This window comes from Chelonia mydas, chromosome 12, assembly GCF_015237465.2.
Source record: "Chelonia mydas isolate rCheMyd1 chromosome 12, rCheMyd1.pri.v2, whole genome shotgun sequence".
NCBI classification, from domain to species: Eukaryota; Metazoa; Chordata; order Testudines; family Cheloniidae; genus Chelonia; species Chelonia mydas.
The window spans coordinates 20,364,884-20,381,646 of record NC_051252.2 but is presented as its reverse complement, the minus strand read 5'-3'; the positions used below and the strand labels follow the sequence as shown (position 1 = coordinate 20,381,646).

At 44.3% G+C, this 16,763-nt stretch overlaps 1 protein-coding gene across 4 annotated transcripts in view; it reads right to left on the bottom strand.

Moving 5' to 3' along the window:
• The window catches only part of URI1 (URI1 prefoldin like chaperone), a 56,950-nt gene extending 48,192 nt beyond the window's left edge, over positions 1–8,758 (bottom strand). For 2 of the 4 annotated variants that reach the window (XM_037878218.2, XM_043526135.1), the window contains exon 1: positions 8,309–8,758. In XM_037878218.2, the coding sequence (XP_037734146.1) occupies positions 8,309–8,380 (72 nt within the window). In that variant the 5' untranslated portion in view covers positions 8,381–8,758. The remainder of the gene's footprint in view (positions 1–8,308) is intronic. The other 2 variants (XM_043526132.1, XM_043526133.1) reach the window with 2 other exon arrangements.
• Between the last annotated feature and the right edge of the window lie 8,005 nt (positions 8,759–16,763).

Below are 16,763 nucleotides of genomic sequence, written 5' to 3'. Positions count from 1 at the left end.
GGCTGCCATTCTTTTGCTGGGCCAATTAACTTGAGCGAAAACTTCAAAAAAAATTTCAAAAGTACCTAGCACAAGTGTAGATAAGGGAAAAAATCATGAATCTCACAATTCTATTCTCACTCTGAGGATGTAGAGGTTTCTGCTAGTGCATCCATTTGCAACATTGAGGCTTTAAGTTAAGATGTAATGAGGGATGATGACTAAGGCTATGATTATTTCACGGAAGCCATGGAATCCGTGACCTCCAGAGACCTCTGTAAAATTTTCTGACCCTGGGCTGGAGCTGTCAGCAGGCAGCCCCGCAGCTCTTAGCAGCTCCCAGTCCCTGCGGGCGGTGGGGCTCCCTGCAGTGGCCCAGCTGTGGAGAGCGGCAAGGGGACCCCATATCCCCCAGCCACTGTGGGTGCTGGACTCTCCTCCCACCCCATTTTGTCAGGGATATTTTTAGTAAAAATCACGGACAGGTCACAGGCTTCCCTGAATTTGTATTGCCTGTGACCTGTCCATGATTTTTACTAAAAATATCCGTGACAAAATCTGAGCCTTAATGATGACACAGGTAGAGGGGTTATGGAAGGCAAGAAGAACAAGAGAGTAAAGGGTACAGAATTAAGATTATGCAGTTGCTGAGGAAGATGATGCCCGTACCTCTCATGAGGGGTAAAGGTTTTGTTATTTGTTTCACTGTAATCCTGAGGGGACATTTAGGATTTATATCCCTCATAAAAGAAACAAATGTGTAAACATCTAAGACATCCTGCACAAACTCTGTTGTATAGGGAGGTCTGTTGGGAGAGGTGGAGAACTCCTTATTGGCTACTTGAGCTAGTCTTTAAAGGGAGTACAACTAGTGCTTTAAAGGGAACCTGCTGGGCTGGCTAGGGCACTTACTGTTTCATAGCAACCAACTCCATCTCAGCTGCCTGTAGGAGGGGCTGCTGGTTTCCTATAGGAGCAGAACCCAGCTAGGCTACCAACAGAATAGGAAAGTGCTCCATGGAGGCGGCCTGGGGGTCCTCCATGGAGATAAAGGACCCAAAGGGTAGTCTGTCTGAGTGGCTGTTGTTATGTGAGGAAAGAAGAGGCTGGGCTCGCTAGTATGTTGGATGGACTGTTTTTAAGAAACAAACGAACACTATATGGACTACCCCAACTACTAGCAGAGAAAAGGGTGGTATAATCTCTTTCCATCTGTGGCATAACATTCAGGAAGTACTGAGTGCACATCTACCGAGTCCTGTGAGTCCCTGCTCCATGAACAGTCATCCAGATTTTCAGGGGGCGGAATAATAGATACTGAGTCAATAGGGTCTTCAAAATCACATAAATAAGAAATTCCACATAACCTGAATAAATGTAACGTCTTCTATACATTAAAATAACACTTGCTGTATTAAAATGTGTGACAGATACTGTAATTCAGCAGAAACAAACACAGAAATTACTCAAAGATCAGAAGTTACTGTAGTGGGCTGTGAAATTGGTAAGATTTTGATACAGGGCTCTGGTCACTCCATCTGTTGACATAGTCTGAAAGTGACTACACTGTAGTGACATTATGAATTTTGTGAAAGCAATCACACGTTACTTAATCAATCTACAATGGTGCATTGTAATATACAGGCAAAGTACTAAAGACTCTGTCCACACCAGGATAAAGTTAAACTGTTCACAAAACAGCTTAATTAGCACAGTTATACAATTTAACCTGTGTCAAATTAACATGTTTTCTCAAGTCTCTTATAACATCCATGCTAGCCCTCTGGAAACCAGTTCAGATGTGCTACACAACACACAAAATGATGCATTTCCTTCTAACGGTCACAGCTTTGGGCTGAAATATGTGAGAGATTCCTTCCTCCATACTATATTTTGTTATAAAAATTGTTTAAATGTTCACTTCCTCAAATAAAAAGGTTAAATAATAATCACTCTTTAAGCATCTGCTAGAATCAGGGTTAATATCTGATGCTATACAATCAACAGACATTTAATTCATATTAACAATGGGATAAATTCCTTTGGAATGTGGGCAAATCTCATGGCTCAATATAGTTATCAATTATTGACCAAAACAAGGTGAGACAGGTGACCAGTTAATGCTAGAAGATAAAGCAAGCTTTATAGCTGATAGCTTCAGCCAACTACTGAATGTGCCCTTTTCCTTATGAACAGCGCTTGAGAAAGCAAGGGTGGAATCAGGAAATACAGAAAAGCATCTGACAGGGTCGACTGTGCCTAAATAGAGATTCTGAAGTGGTATTCGGGTGGAGATTTTTTTTAAAAAAGGATTAAATCACATAATGCTTCCGAAGCTATGCTAACTATAATGGGCATTACCCAGAAAGTTATGCTTCAAAGCGGATGCTAACAGAATTGGTTTCTCACTAGTGAGCTTTGTCGAGATATGAGCACCATTGGACAATAGGGCTGAAAGAGTCCAATGTGCTTAAATGTACTGCACTGCAATCCACACTGAATAAATCAAACTGTTATGAAGATAATGAGCATCTATATATTAAGAGAATCAGTCACCCCATCTGAAACCATCAATATTATAAATATTCTGATTATGTTGATAGTTACTACCATTTTAATGGGGCAACAAGGTAAGTGACTCCACCTTTTAATGAATCACAACAATGTACTTGTCATGTACTTTACAGTGGTAGTAGCTACTATTATTTTGGCATACTGCTCTCTCTCTTTGTCACAAATAGTTTGTATAATAAATATATAATTATTTGTGTGATTACTTTCTAGTATGAAAGCAGATATTTGCCATCAGGGCGTGTAAAATCTACATGCCCCAAACAAGGAGGAAGCTTGAAAAAGCAAGAGGATCTAAAATCTGCTGAAATTGTTGATGGAGGTCTTCATTTAAAAAAAATACTTCTAGAACTTATGGCGGTAAAGATAAGCTTGAAACATGAAATATGTATAAAATAATGCAGTGTCATTTTCTTGAGTCTGCAGGCACCTATAGTGCCGCCTCTGTTGCAGTATCAGAGGGCTATTCTACACTAAAGCTGTAAGTTGACCTAAGTTACGCTACTTCAGTTGCATAACTGAAGTTGATGCAACTTCGGTCAACTTACAGCACGTCTACACTGCGCTACGTAGACAGTAAACACTCTCCCGCTGACTTACCTTCCGCCTCACGGGGAGGTGGAGTACAGACATCAACGGGACAGCACTCTGCCATCAACGTAGCTTGTCTTCACCAGACCAACAGCAGTGCTGATTTAGCCAGAAGTATAGACAAGCCCAGAGTGAAAGGCATAAGATTCTGCTCAGTTACACTGTTATTCTTCAGAACTGTGGGAACAGCTCTGAAATCATTAAGAATCTTATCAATTTTGTACTGCAGATGCTGCTTGAAAAAGACTTGAACAGCAGCAGAGACAGCTACTGGAGTTATTCATACAGGTAAGGGACAAAACAAAAGCAGAGGTTGCAGCTAAGAGGCAGAGGACACAAGCTATTTACACCTCTTTCAATTGTTTTCTTCAACTGTTGAAAAACTGTACATGTGGACAAAACCTTACGCATAGCGTTTGGAGTTAAAGATATCACCCTACACCAGGGTGGGCAAACATTTTGGCCCAAGGGCCACATTGGCATTGCGAAACTGTATGGATGGCCGGGTAGGGAAGCCTGTGCCACCCCAAACAGCCTGGCCCCTGCCCCCTTCCACTGCCCACCCCCCTCAGAACCCTTGACCCATCCAGCCCCCCGGCCCCGGCCCCTGACCGCTCCTCCCAGGACCCCTGCCCTAACCACCCCCCAGGACCCCATCCAACCTCCCCCTGCTCCCTGTCCCCTGACTGCCCTGACAGCCCCCCTCAGGACTTCCACGCCTATCCAACCCCCACCCCCACCCCCCGGTCCCCGTCACCTGACTGCTCCCCAGGACCCTCTACCCCTTATCCAACACACACACCCCTGCTCCCCGCTCACTTACCATGCTGCTCAGAGCAGCAGGAGCTTACTGCCCGGCCAGAGCCAGCCCACTACCCGGCAGGAGTCGTGGACCAGAGTGCTGGGGGTGCAACGTGCTGAGGCTGTGGGGGAGGGGTACAGCGGGGGAGAGGCCCGGGGCTAGCCTCCCTGGCCGGGAGCTCAGGGGCCAAGCAGGACGGTCCTGCAGGCCATAGTTTGCCCACCTCTGCCCTACATGAATTAAATTCATAAGTAATCTGTCAGGGACATGTAACATACACTGACCAGTACGTTACAATAACAGGTGCCCTAAAACCTCATGATACTTAGATGACATGGTGAATTGCAGGAGAGTCCTTTCCCTTCCTACTCTTCCTAAACCAGGAAGAAAAAACAGACGTGAATCAGTGAAATATGAAAGTCTTTAAAATCTATTCCTACTAAAACCACCACGCTGCCAGACCTCAATGGAATTCATTAGATTACCCAAGACTGCATTTGCACTCAACATGTCCCTCATGGGTCTAAATGGTTCTCTAAACATCTCCCATTTTGTAACACATAACTTGTTCAATTATTCAACAATTTAGCTGTCTGCAGAGTGACAAACAGTACAGAACATTCATCTACCTCTTATCTGTTAGTAACCAAGGATCCATTAGTCACTGAGAATCACATTTATATATAAACTATTAAATTTAAATTCAGGCTCTATAGCAGGGGTTCTCAAACTTCATTGCACTGACAACAAAAATTACTACACGACCTCAGGAGTGGGGACCGAGCCCACTCAAGCCCCACCGTCTTGGGCAGGGCGGCAAAAGCTGAAGCCCGAGCCTCACCACCCAGGGCTTCAGCCCCAGGCAGGAGGCATGTATGTAACCTGAGCCCCACCACCCAGAACTGATGACCTTGGGCTTTGGCCCTGGGTGGTGGGGCTTGGGCCCTGAGCCCCTGCAAGTCTAAACCAGCCCTGGCGACTCCATTAAAATGGGCTTGCGCCTCATTTTGCTGTCCAAACCCACAGTTTAAGAACCACTGCTCTAGAGCATGAGATCCTGCCTCTTTAAATATCTATATTGTACTTCCTACACTTACAAACAGTGGGCTTAACATATTTCCAGCTAACAGATACTGTACTTTCAAGCAATCAGTGATAAATGCGCTATATTTTTTTACACTAACATTCAAAACTTTAAGCAGACATGATGCTTTCAGTGATAGTCTTTATCATGAAAATTACTAGATATTCTTCTATAATTTATCCCAAAGATACACATTCTAAGACATGTTTTTCTACCAAGTACGTTTAGTAGATGTCCTGAAAATTGCTTTTAAAGGTTTGGCCTGATTATCACTACAAACTAACAAGATGAAAACTGTCCAACAGGCAAGTGGCTATTCTAACCAAGAATTAAAATCATTCGCCAACAGAGTTCCTAAACTGGGATGTGGCAGCCCCAAACAGAAGTCAGTGGGTCATGAACTTCGTGGTCTGCCTACATTGATAAACAGGAGGGAGGGCCTACGTAGATGAAAGGGGACTCCTGTTACTGAAAAGATTGAGAACTACTTACTACATTTTAAAAGCCAAAACTTATGCCTAAATCAGTAAAAGAATGCAACACATATCCACTTTAGCAGAGCAATATGCATGCTAAAAATCAATCATGATTCAAATAAAAATATTTCTAGGTCAGCAGGTAATTAATAGTGTATTTCATTATTTCAAAGCCTAGAGGAAAAAAGGACACAATATGGTATAAGTTTCAGTCTAATGGAAGTAAAGCTAAATAATTTATTTTTATTCAACCAAGTTTCAGTCCTAAAGGGAGCATATTGTCACCTGGATAAACAGTGGTGTGTGTGTGCATTTCTGTAAATCTAAGCATATCAGAATGAGAGTCAGAGCTGGGTGAAAATAAAAATACATCAATTAAATAATTTTTCAAAGTGTGAAATTTTCAAGTTATTTGACAAATATTTGACCACTTCTTTTGAGACTATATTGAGAAAATGCTGTAGGGTATTAGAACACAGGTTGTGAAAGATATTTATATGACTACTAGATTAGCAAAAGCACTGTGCAAAATTTTATAGCAATCATATCTAATTTCAAGCTTGCCTCCAAGTGGAGTTTGCTCAAATTTATGAAATCTATGACTATCTGAAAAGGAAGGTGATGGTATAAATGAAATGGTCTCCTCAACTTTAAAATATAATATTTTCAGAACCAAAAACACTATTGTAATCCGATTATATACAGCTTCCAATTCTCTATTTCACAGAGGAAGAGCCCACTATGACTTCATCCTGACACTCCACTGTAACTAAGATATTTAGCTCCTCAGGATAATTTCATAATGAAGCTGAAGGGTTCAAATATTTTTAGCCAATCTGCAGAAATTATGTAAAGTTTCCTTATGATAAAATACAATTTTGGTACAGCAGCCTAACAGTCTTAATTAATGGCCTCTTGGGTCTCTTTTCCACTGGAGCAGATCTGTTTGAGAACAGTCTTAAACTTGCTTACTGAAGGGCCTTGCCATGAACTGGGAATAATTCTACATGCTCCTGACAGACATGCACTTACACTCCATGACCAATTGACACTAAAGCATCACAGAAGCGTAATTCTCCATCACAGTCAACTAGCCTGGAAAGTAACTGGACTGTGGAGAGAGGGAACAGTTTACTCTCATCTGATGTTCTTATAAGAAGAGACCATTCAGAGTATCCCACCAGATTATCCTAATTTTCATCCATGTTAACAACCCATCAATTGAGGTAGATCTTTAGGTAATGATGTGGGTCTTCTTCTCCAAAGCCAGACATCTTGTTTATACACAATATTCCAGAAGATGCTCATGGTCTGTATCATGTATGCATTACTTAGGCTCCCTACCCTCAAAAAAGTGATGTTGGTGGAAGCACCATACAATAAAGGAATTACTAAGAGTTTTCTTTTATACCTAGGAAGCTACTTTTAAGATGCATACAAAATTTTTAACCTTATGAAGAGATCAAGAGGACAACTGAAAAGGTATTTAGATTATTGGCATGAAATATTCATGATGATGTGTGCTAAATATGGCTCTGATCATGCAATTAATTTCATATAGGTAGACACCTGTACCTATGCAGAGCTAATTGCAGGATAGGGGCCTATCACCCCAAAAATCACATCAATCACCTAGTAAGTGGATATGACTAATCTTAAGAAGGAGAGATCTCCAGTTTTGCACTAAGCCCATATACAGCATGGAGTAAGAGAAGACATTCAGTATTTTAAGGCAGGAAACTTTGTAAAAAAGACATTTAATAGTCTGGCTATTTTAAATACAGCTCTAAAGTAATCAATCTTCAAAAGAAGGTTCATGACTGATTAGTCCCTAATGCCCTACCTATGGAAGTTAGTTCACATGGACAGAAGCCCACAGGAAGCTCCACTGACTTCAATAAGGCTCTGTGTGGACCAACTTGCAGACCTAAAAGCATAATCACCTTTCCTATTAAAAAAAGATTAAGCATCTGAGAGAATAATAATTTGAAAAACTGGTACTACTATGCACATATAATTACACCCTGCCATAAAACCTTAAAAGGATGTTTGTTACACATTAAAGCAAGTATTTACACAACAGATTGCAATGACCCCTAGGGAGCCCACATGGTGCATCAGTAAACATATGGGTATCTTCCAACTTTTCTTAAAAGGTATTCTTTGAATTTAAAAGAAAGGAAATACAAAAATGGCATTGGAGTAACATGGCTGCGACACAGGGCCAAAAGCCAGGACGCTAACCTTAGGGCTGACAGATCATCTTTAACTTGGTCTACTGGATTTCAACACTTTAGGCAGAGCTAGGACACTGACACGGTTTATTTCAGCCCCACTCCAGAAGCTGGGTCAGGGTCCACTTCTGAAGCAGCCCTGTGTTAAAAGCACCCACAGGCCTCTACCCTGGGGGACAGAACCGGCTTTGTGGGGGGTCACACCCTTTTCTCCCCAAGCCCTGGTGTTGCTGGGGGGCCGATGACGCCAGTGGCACTACGGGGGGTGGGTGCGCACCCATGGGGCTGGGCTCCGGCCTGAGGCGACTCCGGGCGCTCAGCGGGCAGCCCCGCGCCAGCTCCGCGGTGCCGGACCCGCCGCGGCGAGGCGCTCCCCGCACACGTTCTCTCTCGGGTGCGGTGGAAGCGAGAACAACCGTTACAGGCCCAACGCTGCCATGGCCCCGCGGCCTGGGCCTCCTCCCCCGGGCCCCTGCCCCGCTTCCCCCCAGCCGGGCCCGGCGCTCCGGGCACCCTTCCGGGCCTCGCTGCGGAGCGGCCCAGGCCCCCGGCGCTGCTGCTCGGCCTTTACCTTTCCCTGCTCCTCCCGCAGGCGGCCCACCTGCGCGGCGCTGAGCGGCGAGGCTGTGCCGGGGGCCTGCATGGCCCGGGCGGGGGCGGGCGGGGGCGGGCAGGGGCGCGGGAGGGGCCGCTCTCCTCAGCAAGGCGAATGAGTCCTATAGAAATGTTTGTGCAGCGTGAAGCGCCGGCTCCGGAGCCGCATCCACGCGGGGGCCGCCGCCGCCTGGGCCCGGGGAGCCGCTGCCGGGGGAAGCATCTCACACTCGCATTCTGGGCCGCGCCGCCGCCTGCGCCCGGGACCAGCTGCGCCGAGGGGCCGGGGAGCACGAGCAGCTTGAGCCCAGCCGCTGCCGCGCCGCCTCCTCCTCCTCCGGCTGCCTGCTGCACTCTGGGTAGGCAGCTACAGCGCCCGCCGGAGGCACCGCGGCGAGCGAGCGGAAAGGCGGGTGCTCCCCACCCCCTGCGCTTCGCCGGGGGCACCAAACACGATCCCAGCTCCCAAAGCCGCCGTGCCCCTGGACCCCATCGCCATGGGACCACGCAGCCCCTGGACCCCATCGCCAGGCCACCATGCGGCCCCTGGACCGCATCGCCATGGGACCACGCAGCCCCTGGACCCCATCGCCAGGCCACCACACAGCCCCTGCCCCCTGAACCCCATCGCCATGGGACCACTCAGCCCCTGGACCCCATTGCCAGGGCACCACACAGCCCCTGCCCTCTGGACCCCATCGCCATCGGACCACTCAGCCCCTGAACCCCATTGCCAGGGCACCACACAGCCCCTTCCCCCTGGACCGCATCGCCATGGGACCACGCAGCCCCTGGACCCCATCGCCAGGCCACCACACAGCCCCTGCCCCCTGAACCCCATCGCCATGGGACCACTCAGCCCCTGGACCCCATTGCCAGGGCACCACACAGCCCCTGCCCTCTGGACCCCATCGCCATCGGACCACTCAGCCCCTGAACCCCATTGCCAGGGCACCACACAGCCCCTTCCCCCTGGACCCCATCGCCATGGGACCACTCAGCCCCTGGACCCCTTCGCCATGGGACCACTCAGTCCCTGGACTCCATCGCCAGGCCACCACACAGCCCCTGCTCCCTGGACCCCATCGCCATGGGACCACTCAGCCCCTGGACCCCATCGCCAGGCCACCACACAGCCCCTGCCCCCTGTATCCCATTGCCATGGGACCACTCAGCCCCTGGACCCCATCACCAGGGAACCATACAGCCCCTGCCCCCTGGACCTCATCACCATGGGACCACTCAGCCCCTGGACCCCATCGCCAGGCCACCACACAGCCCCTTCCCCCTGGACCCCATCGCCAGGGCACCATGCAGCCCTTGTCCCCTGGACTCCATCGCCGGGGACCAAACAGCTCCTGGACCCCATCACCAGGGGACCACACAGCACGCAGTCCCTCGATCCCAGCTCCCAAAGCACGCAGCACCCTGGATCCCATCGCCAGAGGACCACACAGCACCCAGTTCCTCATTCCCAGCTCCCAAGCACCCAGCCCCTGGATCTCATTGCCAGGGGACCACATAACCTGGATCCCATCGCCATGGGATCACACAGCACCCAGTCCCTCGATCCCAGCTCCCAAAGCACTCAGCCCCTAGATCTGATCACACAGCCCTTGGATGATATTGCCATGGGACCACATAGCACCCAGTCACTCAATGCCAAAGCATCCACCCCGGATCCCATCGCCATGGGACCAAACAGCCCCTGGATCCCATCACCAGGGGATCACACAGCTTCTTCCCCCTGGATCCCAGCTCCCAAAGCACCCAGCCCCTGTATTCCATCGCCATGGGACCAAACAGTCCCTGGATCCCATTGCAAGGGGACCACACAGTTTCTTCCCCCTGGATCCCAGCTCCCAAAGCACCCAGCTCTTGGATCCCATCGCCATGGGATCACACAGCACACAGCCACTGGAATCCATAGCCATCAGATCACAAAGCATAGAGCCACTTGAACCAAGCTCCCAAAGCTCAAAGCCACCAGATCCGAACTCCCAAAGCATGTAGCCAATTAATCCCATCGCCATCAGATCACAAAACAGATCTACTGGATCCCAAGCCATTAGATCACAACTCACATGGACACTAGATCATATAGCCATGGGACCATAAAGCATTGAGACACTGGATCCAATTGCCATTACAGCACAGATCCACAATCCCAGAGCTCTCAGATCACAAATTCCAGATCCACTGGATTCCCTAACCATCAGATCACAAAGCACAGACCAATTGGATTCAATACTCAGATTCAAAATGCCTCACTGTATTTCAGGCCCATTAGTTGTCAGAATACAGAACCATCAGACCCCCCTGCCTCTGAGAGCCATCAGATTCCAAGTCTCAGACCTCAAAGCACAGAATCACTCGATCCTATACCTGCTGCATCCCAAATTACAGATCCATTAGATACCAGAACACAGACCCAATAGGGTTCAAATTACAACCTGTAAGATTATAAATCACAAACCCACTTGATCCTACACTGACAACAGCCCAAATAATGACTATACTGGGTTCAAGGCCTACTGGATTCTACATCAGAAACTTGCTTTGTGAAAATAGACAAATGAGGGCTTGCAAGGGCTTTAGCCCCCTCTCCCCACCAAAAAAATGTAGGGATTTCATTAATAAAGGAAACACTGAGTTGGGAACAGCAGTTCATTTATCTCACTTTGTTAAAAATGAATAAATTTAGTCAGTTCAAAACTATTCACTGAAGCAATATTCAACAGCTATTACTTTATTATTTTTTAGCCTGCCTGCTGCCGCACCTAAAAAAAGTTGTCTACACCACTACACTGGATTCATAACAGATGTTCTAGTAATAGCTGCAAAGAGTCCTGTGGCACCTTATAGACTAACAGATGTATTGGAGCGTAAGCTTTCGTGGGTGAATACCCACTTCGTCGGATGCACCCATGAAAGCTTATGCTCCAACACGTCTCTTAGTCTATAAGGTGCCACAGGACCCTTTGCCGCTTTTACAGATCCAGACTTACACGGCTATCCTTCTGATACGTTCTAGTAATAGATAAACAAGAATCTAGTTTTATTAATTTCAGATCCACAATATCCTGGAATAGTGCAAATTGGGAAAATCCCTTATACTACACCATAGATTAATTAGATCCCAGATCATAGACTCATTAGATCAGTTATTCTCCATGTTTTTCATTCTGCAGTTCACTTATTAAGCAAAATATCCATTAATGGGCCCAATTCTTTCTAACACCCAAATCTACACTTTGGTTCTTAAACATTGCATTGTATGGACCACAGGAAGGCCTCTTGCAGATTATAGTTTGAGAAACACTGCATTATATTCTTCACTCCAGTCCCCTAAAGAACCCCTACAGGTTTCTTTAGTTTCTTATCCCCCTCTTTCTCTCTCTCTATATAATCATGCATAGACAATTGCACATACAACTTTTGCACTTAATTATTGCAAAAGACAAAATAGCGTGGGTCTGAAGAGACTTGAGTGATTTTGATATAATAATACTATCTTCCGTGTATATATTGTAATGTATGTTTTATCCTATCTGTGCTCAGTGCTTTACATCAGGTATATCGTGCTCAACATCAACAACAAAATTAGAATTCCCGCCCTAAAGAGTTCACGATTGCAAGGCAAAATCTTGGCCCCACGGAATTCATTGGGAGTTTTGCCACTGACATGAATGGGGCCCAAATTTCATCCTCCTTGAATTAAAAAAAAAAAAAATGTTGTGTGGCTCTCATGGCCCAAAGCAGCACAACACATTTTACAAATCCACTGGGATCATTTACTCCACCACTGAACCAGTCACCCGTTGCTAACAGGATGGGGTGGCAGTTCAGCAGCACACAATATCACTACAAAGCAGCTGAAGAAGAGTGTAACCATTTATCTGAAATGGAATTTGGCCAAAACACTGGGATTAACCCCCACCCTTATTTTTATTGTAATCTCACGTTCTGTGCTATACACGCGCCATAGCTTGGGGACTCAATAACATAGCTACATGATCTTTCAATTTTCATGCTTGGGATGGTTTTAAGTTAGACTATTAATATATTTTTAACATTTTTAAAATTCATTTTCCTTGTTATTCTATTTTTCTAATGTGCACATTTTGTAGTTCATCATGGAGCCAATACAGCTCTTTTATTTATTTTTACATGGTTTAGCTTTTCCAGGCATTCTGTAGTGTATTTGTTCCATATTATGTATCCTACAGTGTTTCATTCACCATTTTTTAAAATGAGTGAATTATTTAGTAAGATTTTTTTAAAATAGACATCCATAGTATATCAATAAGAGGAAAAGCCATGGCTTCATTTGCAAGGATAAAATCAAGAGGGCTATCCTATAGTTGTTCAGGGAACCAGTGAGTAAAAGGGCGTGATAGTCATTATTTTACAAGCAGATGACAAAGGGCTTTCATCGCAATTTCCCCCCCCCCTCCCCCCCCCAACATTAGGCTCAGTGGCTGACTCACCCTTTGCTGTTTCTTTTTTGTAGTGGGTGTCAACCGGCTCTAGCTTCTTGACCAACTTCTAATTCTGAACCACAGTCAAGCCAAGCATTTGCATCACTTCCATTTCTGCCCCTTTTACCTTCCCAAAAGTCTCATCTTTCCTCTCCTTTGGTTCCTCTCAGATGCTGTCAGATAACAAGGAAGTTTGGAAACACCACAAGAGCATCAGAAGAAGGGAGCTAACTTTAGATATCCCATGAAGCAACAATTTTGAGGAACGTGTTCCGTTACTATGTTTGGTTGGTAGGTTTGGTTTTCATTTTAGTTTTTTTACAGTGAGTTTTTATTGTGTTTTATTTAGATTGCTGAAGTGCTAGGCCCTGGGTTCTTAACCTGGGGCTCTGCAATCACCTTCTCTTTTTTTTTTTTTTTTTAATGTCTAGATGAGAGGAGGGTCCAAAACTTGTTTCTGTTGTTACATGAGGTACGGAAAAGGTTGAGAACCAATGTAGTAGGAACATTCCAAACACAGAGGAAGACACAATTCCTGCCCAAAGAACACACAATTTAAAAACAGATCATTCCCAAGAATATGGATCAACATTTTCCTGTTCTAGATATGCAGAATTTAAAACAATTATTCAGGAGGAAGACCTCAATTTTTAGACAGGAAGACCTCAATTTATTTTTTGGCCTCCTGTATTCCAAGTAAACTCAGATAGTTAGAATTCTAAAAGGGTTGAGCTCACAATATTGAAGGTCACTTGAAATTTAGGCTGGAACCTACATATATTTGGGCAGCTATGGATGTGGGGAGATTTCTTGGAGCCCTTTGAATAACCATGATGCTTACATACACATTCTTCAGAAAGCAGCTCACTAGCAAAAGGATCTGTCCTTTCTAGTTTTAAATACTTTATGTAAATCTTGTATCCTTTCTAAATGCTGATACTAAATAGCTTCCTTTTAATCTGCTTAGTACCTCTCTTGAACATTATTAGAAATATCCCAATTAAGTAATCAACATTCTCATCAGGGGCTCACTGATACACAACACACAAAAACTATGGATATGGACAATTTTTAAATTCCTAAGAAAGATCCCTTTTTATTTCACAACTTGATCTTAAGGCAAACCAGAGCATTAAAATATTTTTAAAATTTAACATTTCAATCTTTCTTCAGTCATAATAGAAAACAAAAGCAGCATGAAGTAAGCAGAGGAGCCACAGAATGGGAAATGTATGTCACCAAACACCATTTTACATCTGTTAAATACAGTGAAAAAGCATGCAAACAGCTCCATGTGTGCCAATTATGCAGACTTTTTACTAGTAGGTGTGCCATTAATCCATTGTTTAGAGCCCTCAAAATGTATTGCATTGAATGGTTTTGGCAACTGGGCCAATTAAAAGGGCATGTCACTTGTCAGAGTAGCAACTACATAGATTCTATTGTACTAACTGAAATGTGGGATCGTTTGCTGGGCCCTTTTGCATTTTGCATTTCATATGCCAAAGAAAAATGTTTTAATAGTGATAAACAGATGGTATGAATAATTTGCCAAAGAGGAACAAGAAACATGTCTCTGGGCCAAACTTTGTGTGGATTTATAAGCTGTGTAAAACCACTGTCATCAGTGGGACTGCATGGGGTACAATATAAGCACTCTAATTGCAGAATCTCTGTTACTGATGACTCGGGTCAAGTCTTTTGGGGGTTGCCTTCACTGCATTGTTAGCTCAAGCTATAACTCATGTGTTGCTCCTAACCCGACTCCCATCCACACACCAAAGTGCCTATCTAGCTCAAGTTAAGTGGTGATCTAGACTCAATCTAGCTGGTCCATTTATGGGGTAGGTTGAAGTTTGAATGCTGCTGGTGCTAACGCCAGTAATGCAGTTGGAATGTAGCAAGTTACAAACACTCATCAACTGCTAAACCAATCACTCTGTGCTACTAATCCAATCATTGTGTAACTGGAGTGCTGTTCCACATCAAATTGAAATGAATATGTCCGAACATTGTACTGCAAGATTCCAAACACAACAGCTTACATGCTCACAATGGCTTCTATCAAATTAAGCAAGAGATTTCTACATGCCTCTCTTCACACAATTAGGCCCCAATCTCACAAAGATTTATGTATATAATCAATTGTACATGCTATGAGTAGTCCCAGTCATACTCAGTGGGTAAAGTTAATATAGAATATAGAAGTCAGAATAATGCTGTTCCTTAGGCCCAGCTCTGAATTCTGCAAAAGTGCCTTCTGTTTCATGTTTCTTTAAACATTACCACTGCCACATATTCCATTTCTATCTAGGCAGAAGATATTGTGTTGCTGACTGCAGTATGTAGATCCTAACTTTGCACTGATTTCAAGTGAAATAAAGAACCAGTACCTAAAAGGTTACAGCTGGTCATCAGACTCACTCTGACCCAGCATCTTAATCGTATTCTGGTATCAGCTCTTCTAATGAGGCCTCTTTTTGACCCCTTAAGGAGATTCTCTTGGTGGTTTTACTACTTAAAAAAAAAATCTTCCTTGTTGCAGTTACATGCTAGAAGGGTCAATGAACTGGTAAACTTTGTTAAAATAACTGCCTTAGCTTTGCTAACAGATGCAGGATTTCTCCCCAACCCTCTCAGTTTCATTTTGAAAAATATTATTCTCTCTTCTTTCTGCCCTTCTTCTGAGAACACTAAGGGGCTCAAATGGCACAACTTGGATGTGAGATCAATCTTAAAGGGCTACCATCAAATCTGTTAATTCTAAAAATTTGGCCTACCTTGGGAGTGGCCATATAGTGAATGTTCCTACTCTTAGGATTCCAGGAATGTGCTTTCTCTAGTCTACTTCCACCGGGACTACTAATGTGTGTGAAGTTACTCGTGCTTGAGTGTTTTCAGGATTGGGGCCTAGATTTGTATCTCCTTCAACATTTCTTATTGCAGCTGTCAATATTTTTGCCATGTTTGTGGGATGACCGATACAACAGTGGGACTACTCGGCAAGCTTCCATTGACCAGGAGTCTCTAGGCTATAAATGATCAAGTGGTCATCAAATAGAAGAAGAAAAGGGAACTGAAGCATCAACACATAACGCTGTCATTGGCATGTTCAGTGCTGCCCTTTAAATCCCCTTGTGCTCCTTCTGTCCCACTTCTCTGTCACTAGAGGAAGATATGAGACTTCAGAGGCAACACCAACATGCTGATTCTTCTTCAGTTTAAACACTGTAATTACTATTGAAGTGTTCAGTTATAGAGGGTGACAAGATATTTGCTCAGTGTTACCTTATCTATCTGTCCCATGTTTGTCACCATATCTAAGCACCATCAAAATGATCAATCCTCAGAATCAGTGCTTCAGTATGAACAATTATTAAGGTAAATCCGTTTTTATTTGTTTCTCTCAAGCAGGGGAAACAATGGGCCTGATTCTCACTTAAACTACGGCTCCTTTTCACAGTACTGGCAATGTAAAGGGGCCTTAAAGTGGACTAAGTGTAATTTGTGGCCCATTTGCACCCACCAGAATGGTGTAAAGGAGCTTGAATATGACTGAGAATCAGGCTCTCAGAATCAGGCTTGGAAGAAAACAGAGAAATTAAACACTCATTTTTTGACCAGCTATTTAAAAAGAATTGGATAGACTACATGCTTTTTTAGGGAAAGGAACCTCTAAGTTTTCTATATTCTTTTCCAACAAGCATCTATAGAAGAATATCTGATAGTGAAGCTAGCCCACTATTAATGTGTATTATATTTTAATCTTATTATACCTTTCCTAATAATGCATTAATATAATTTATTTTTATGGCACTGGTATGTGATAATGCTCTAGGAACCTCATAGAAAACATAGTTGCCTATATCTTAGTTCTTACACTATGTATGCTGCCCTGGTTGGTTTAGTACCTGAAATTTGGATGGTTTATTTGTATGTTTTGTAGGTTCT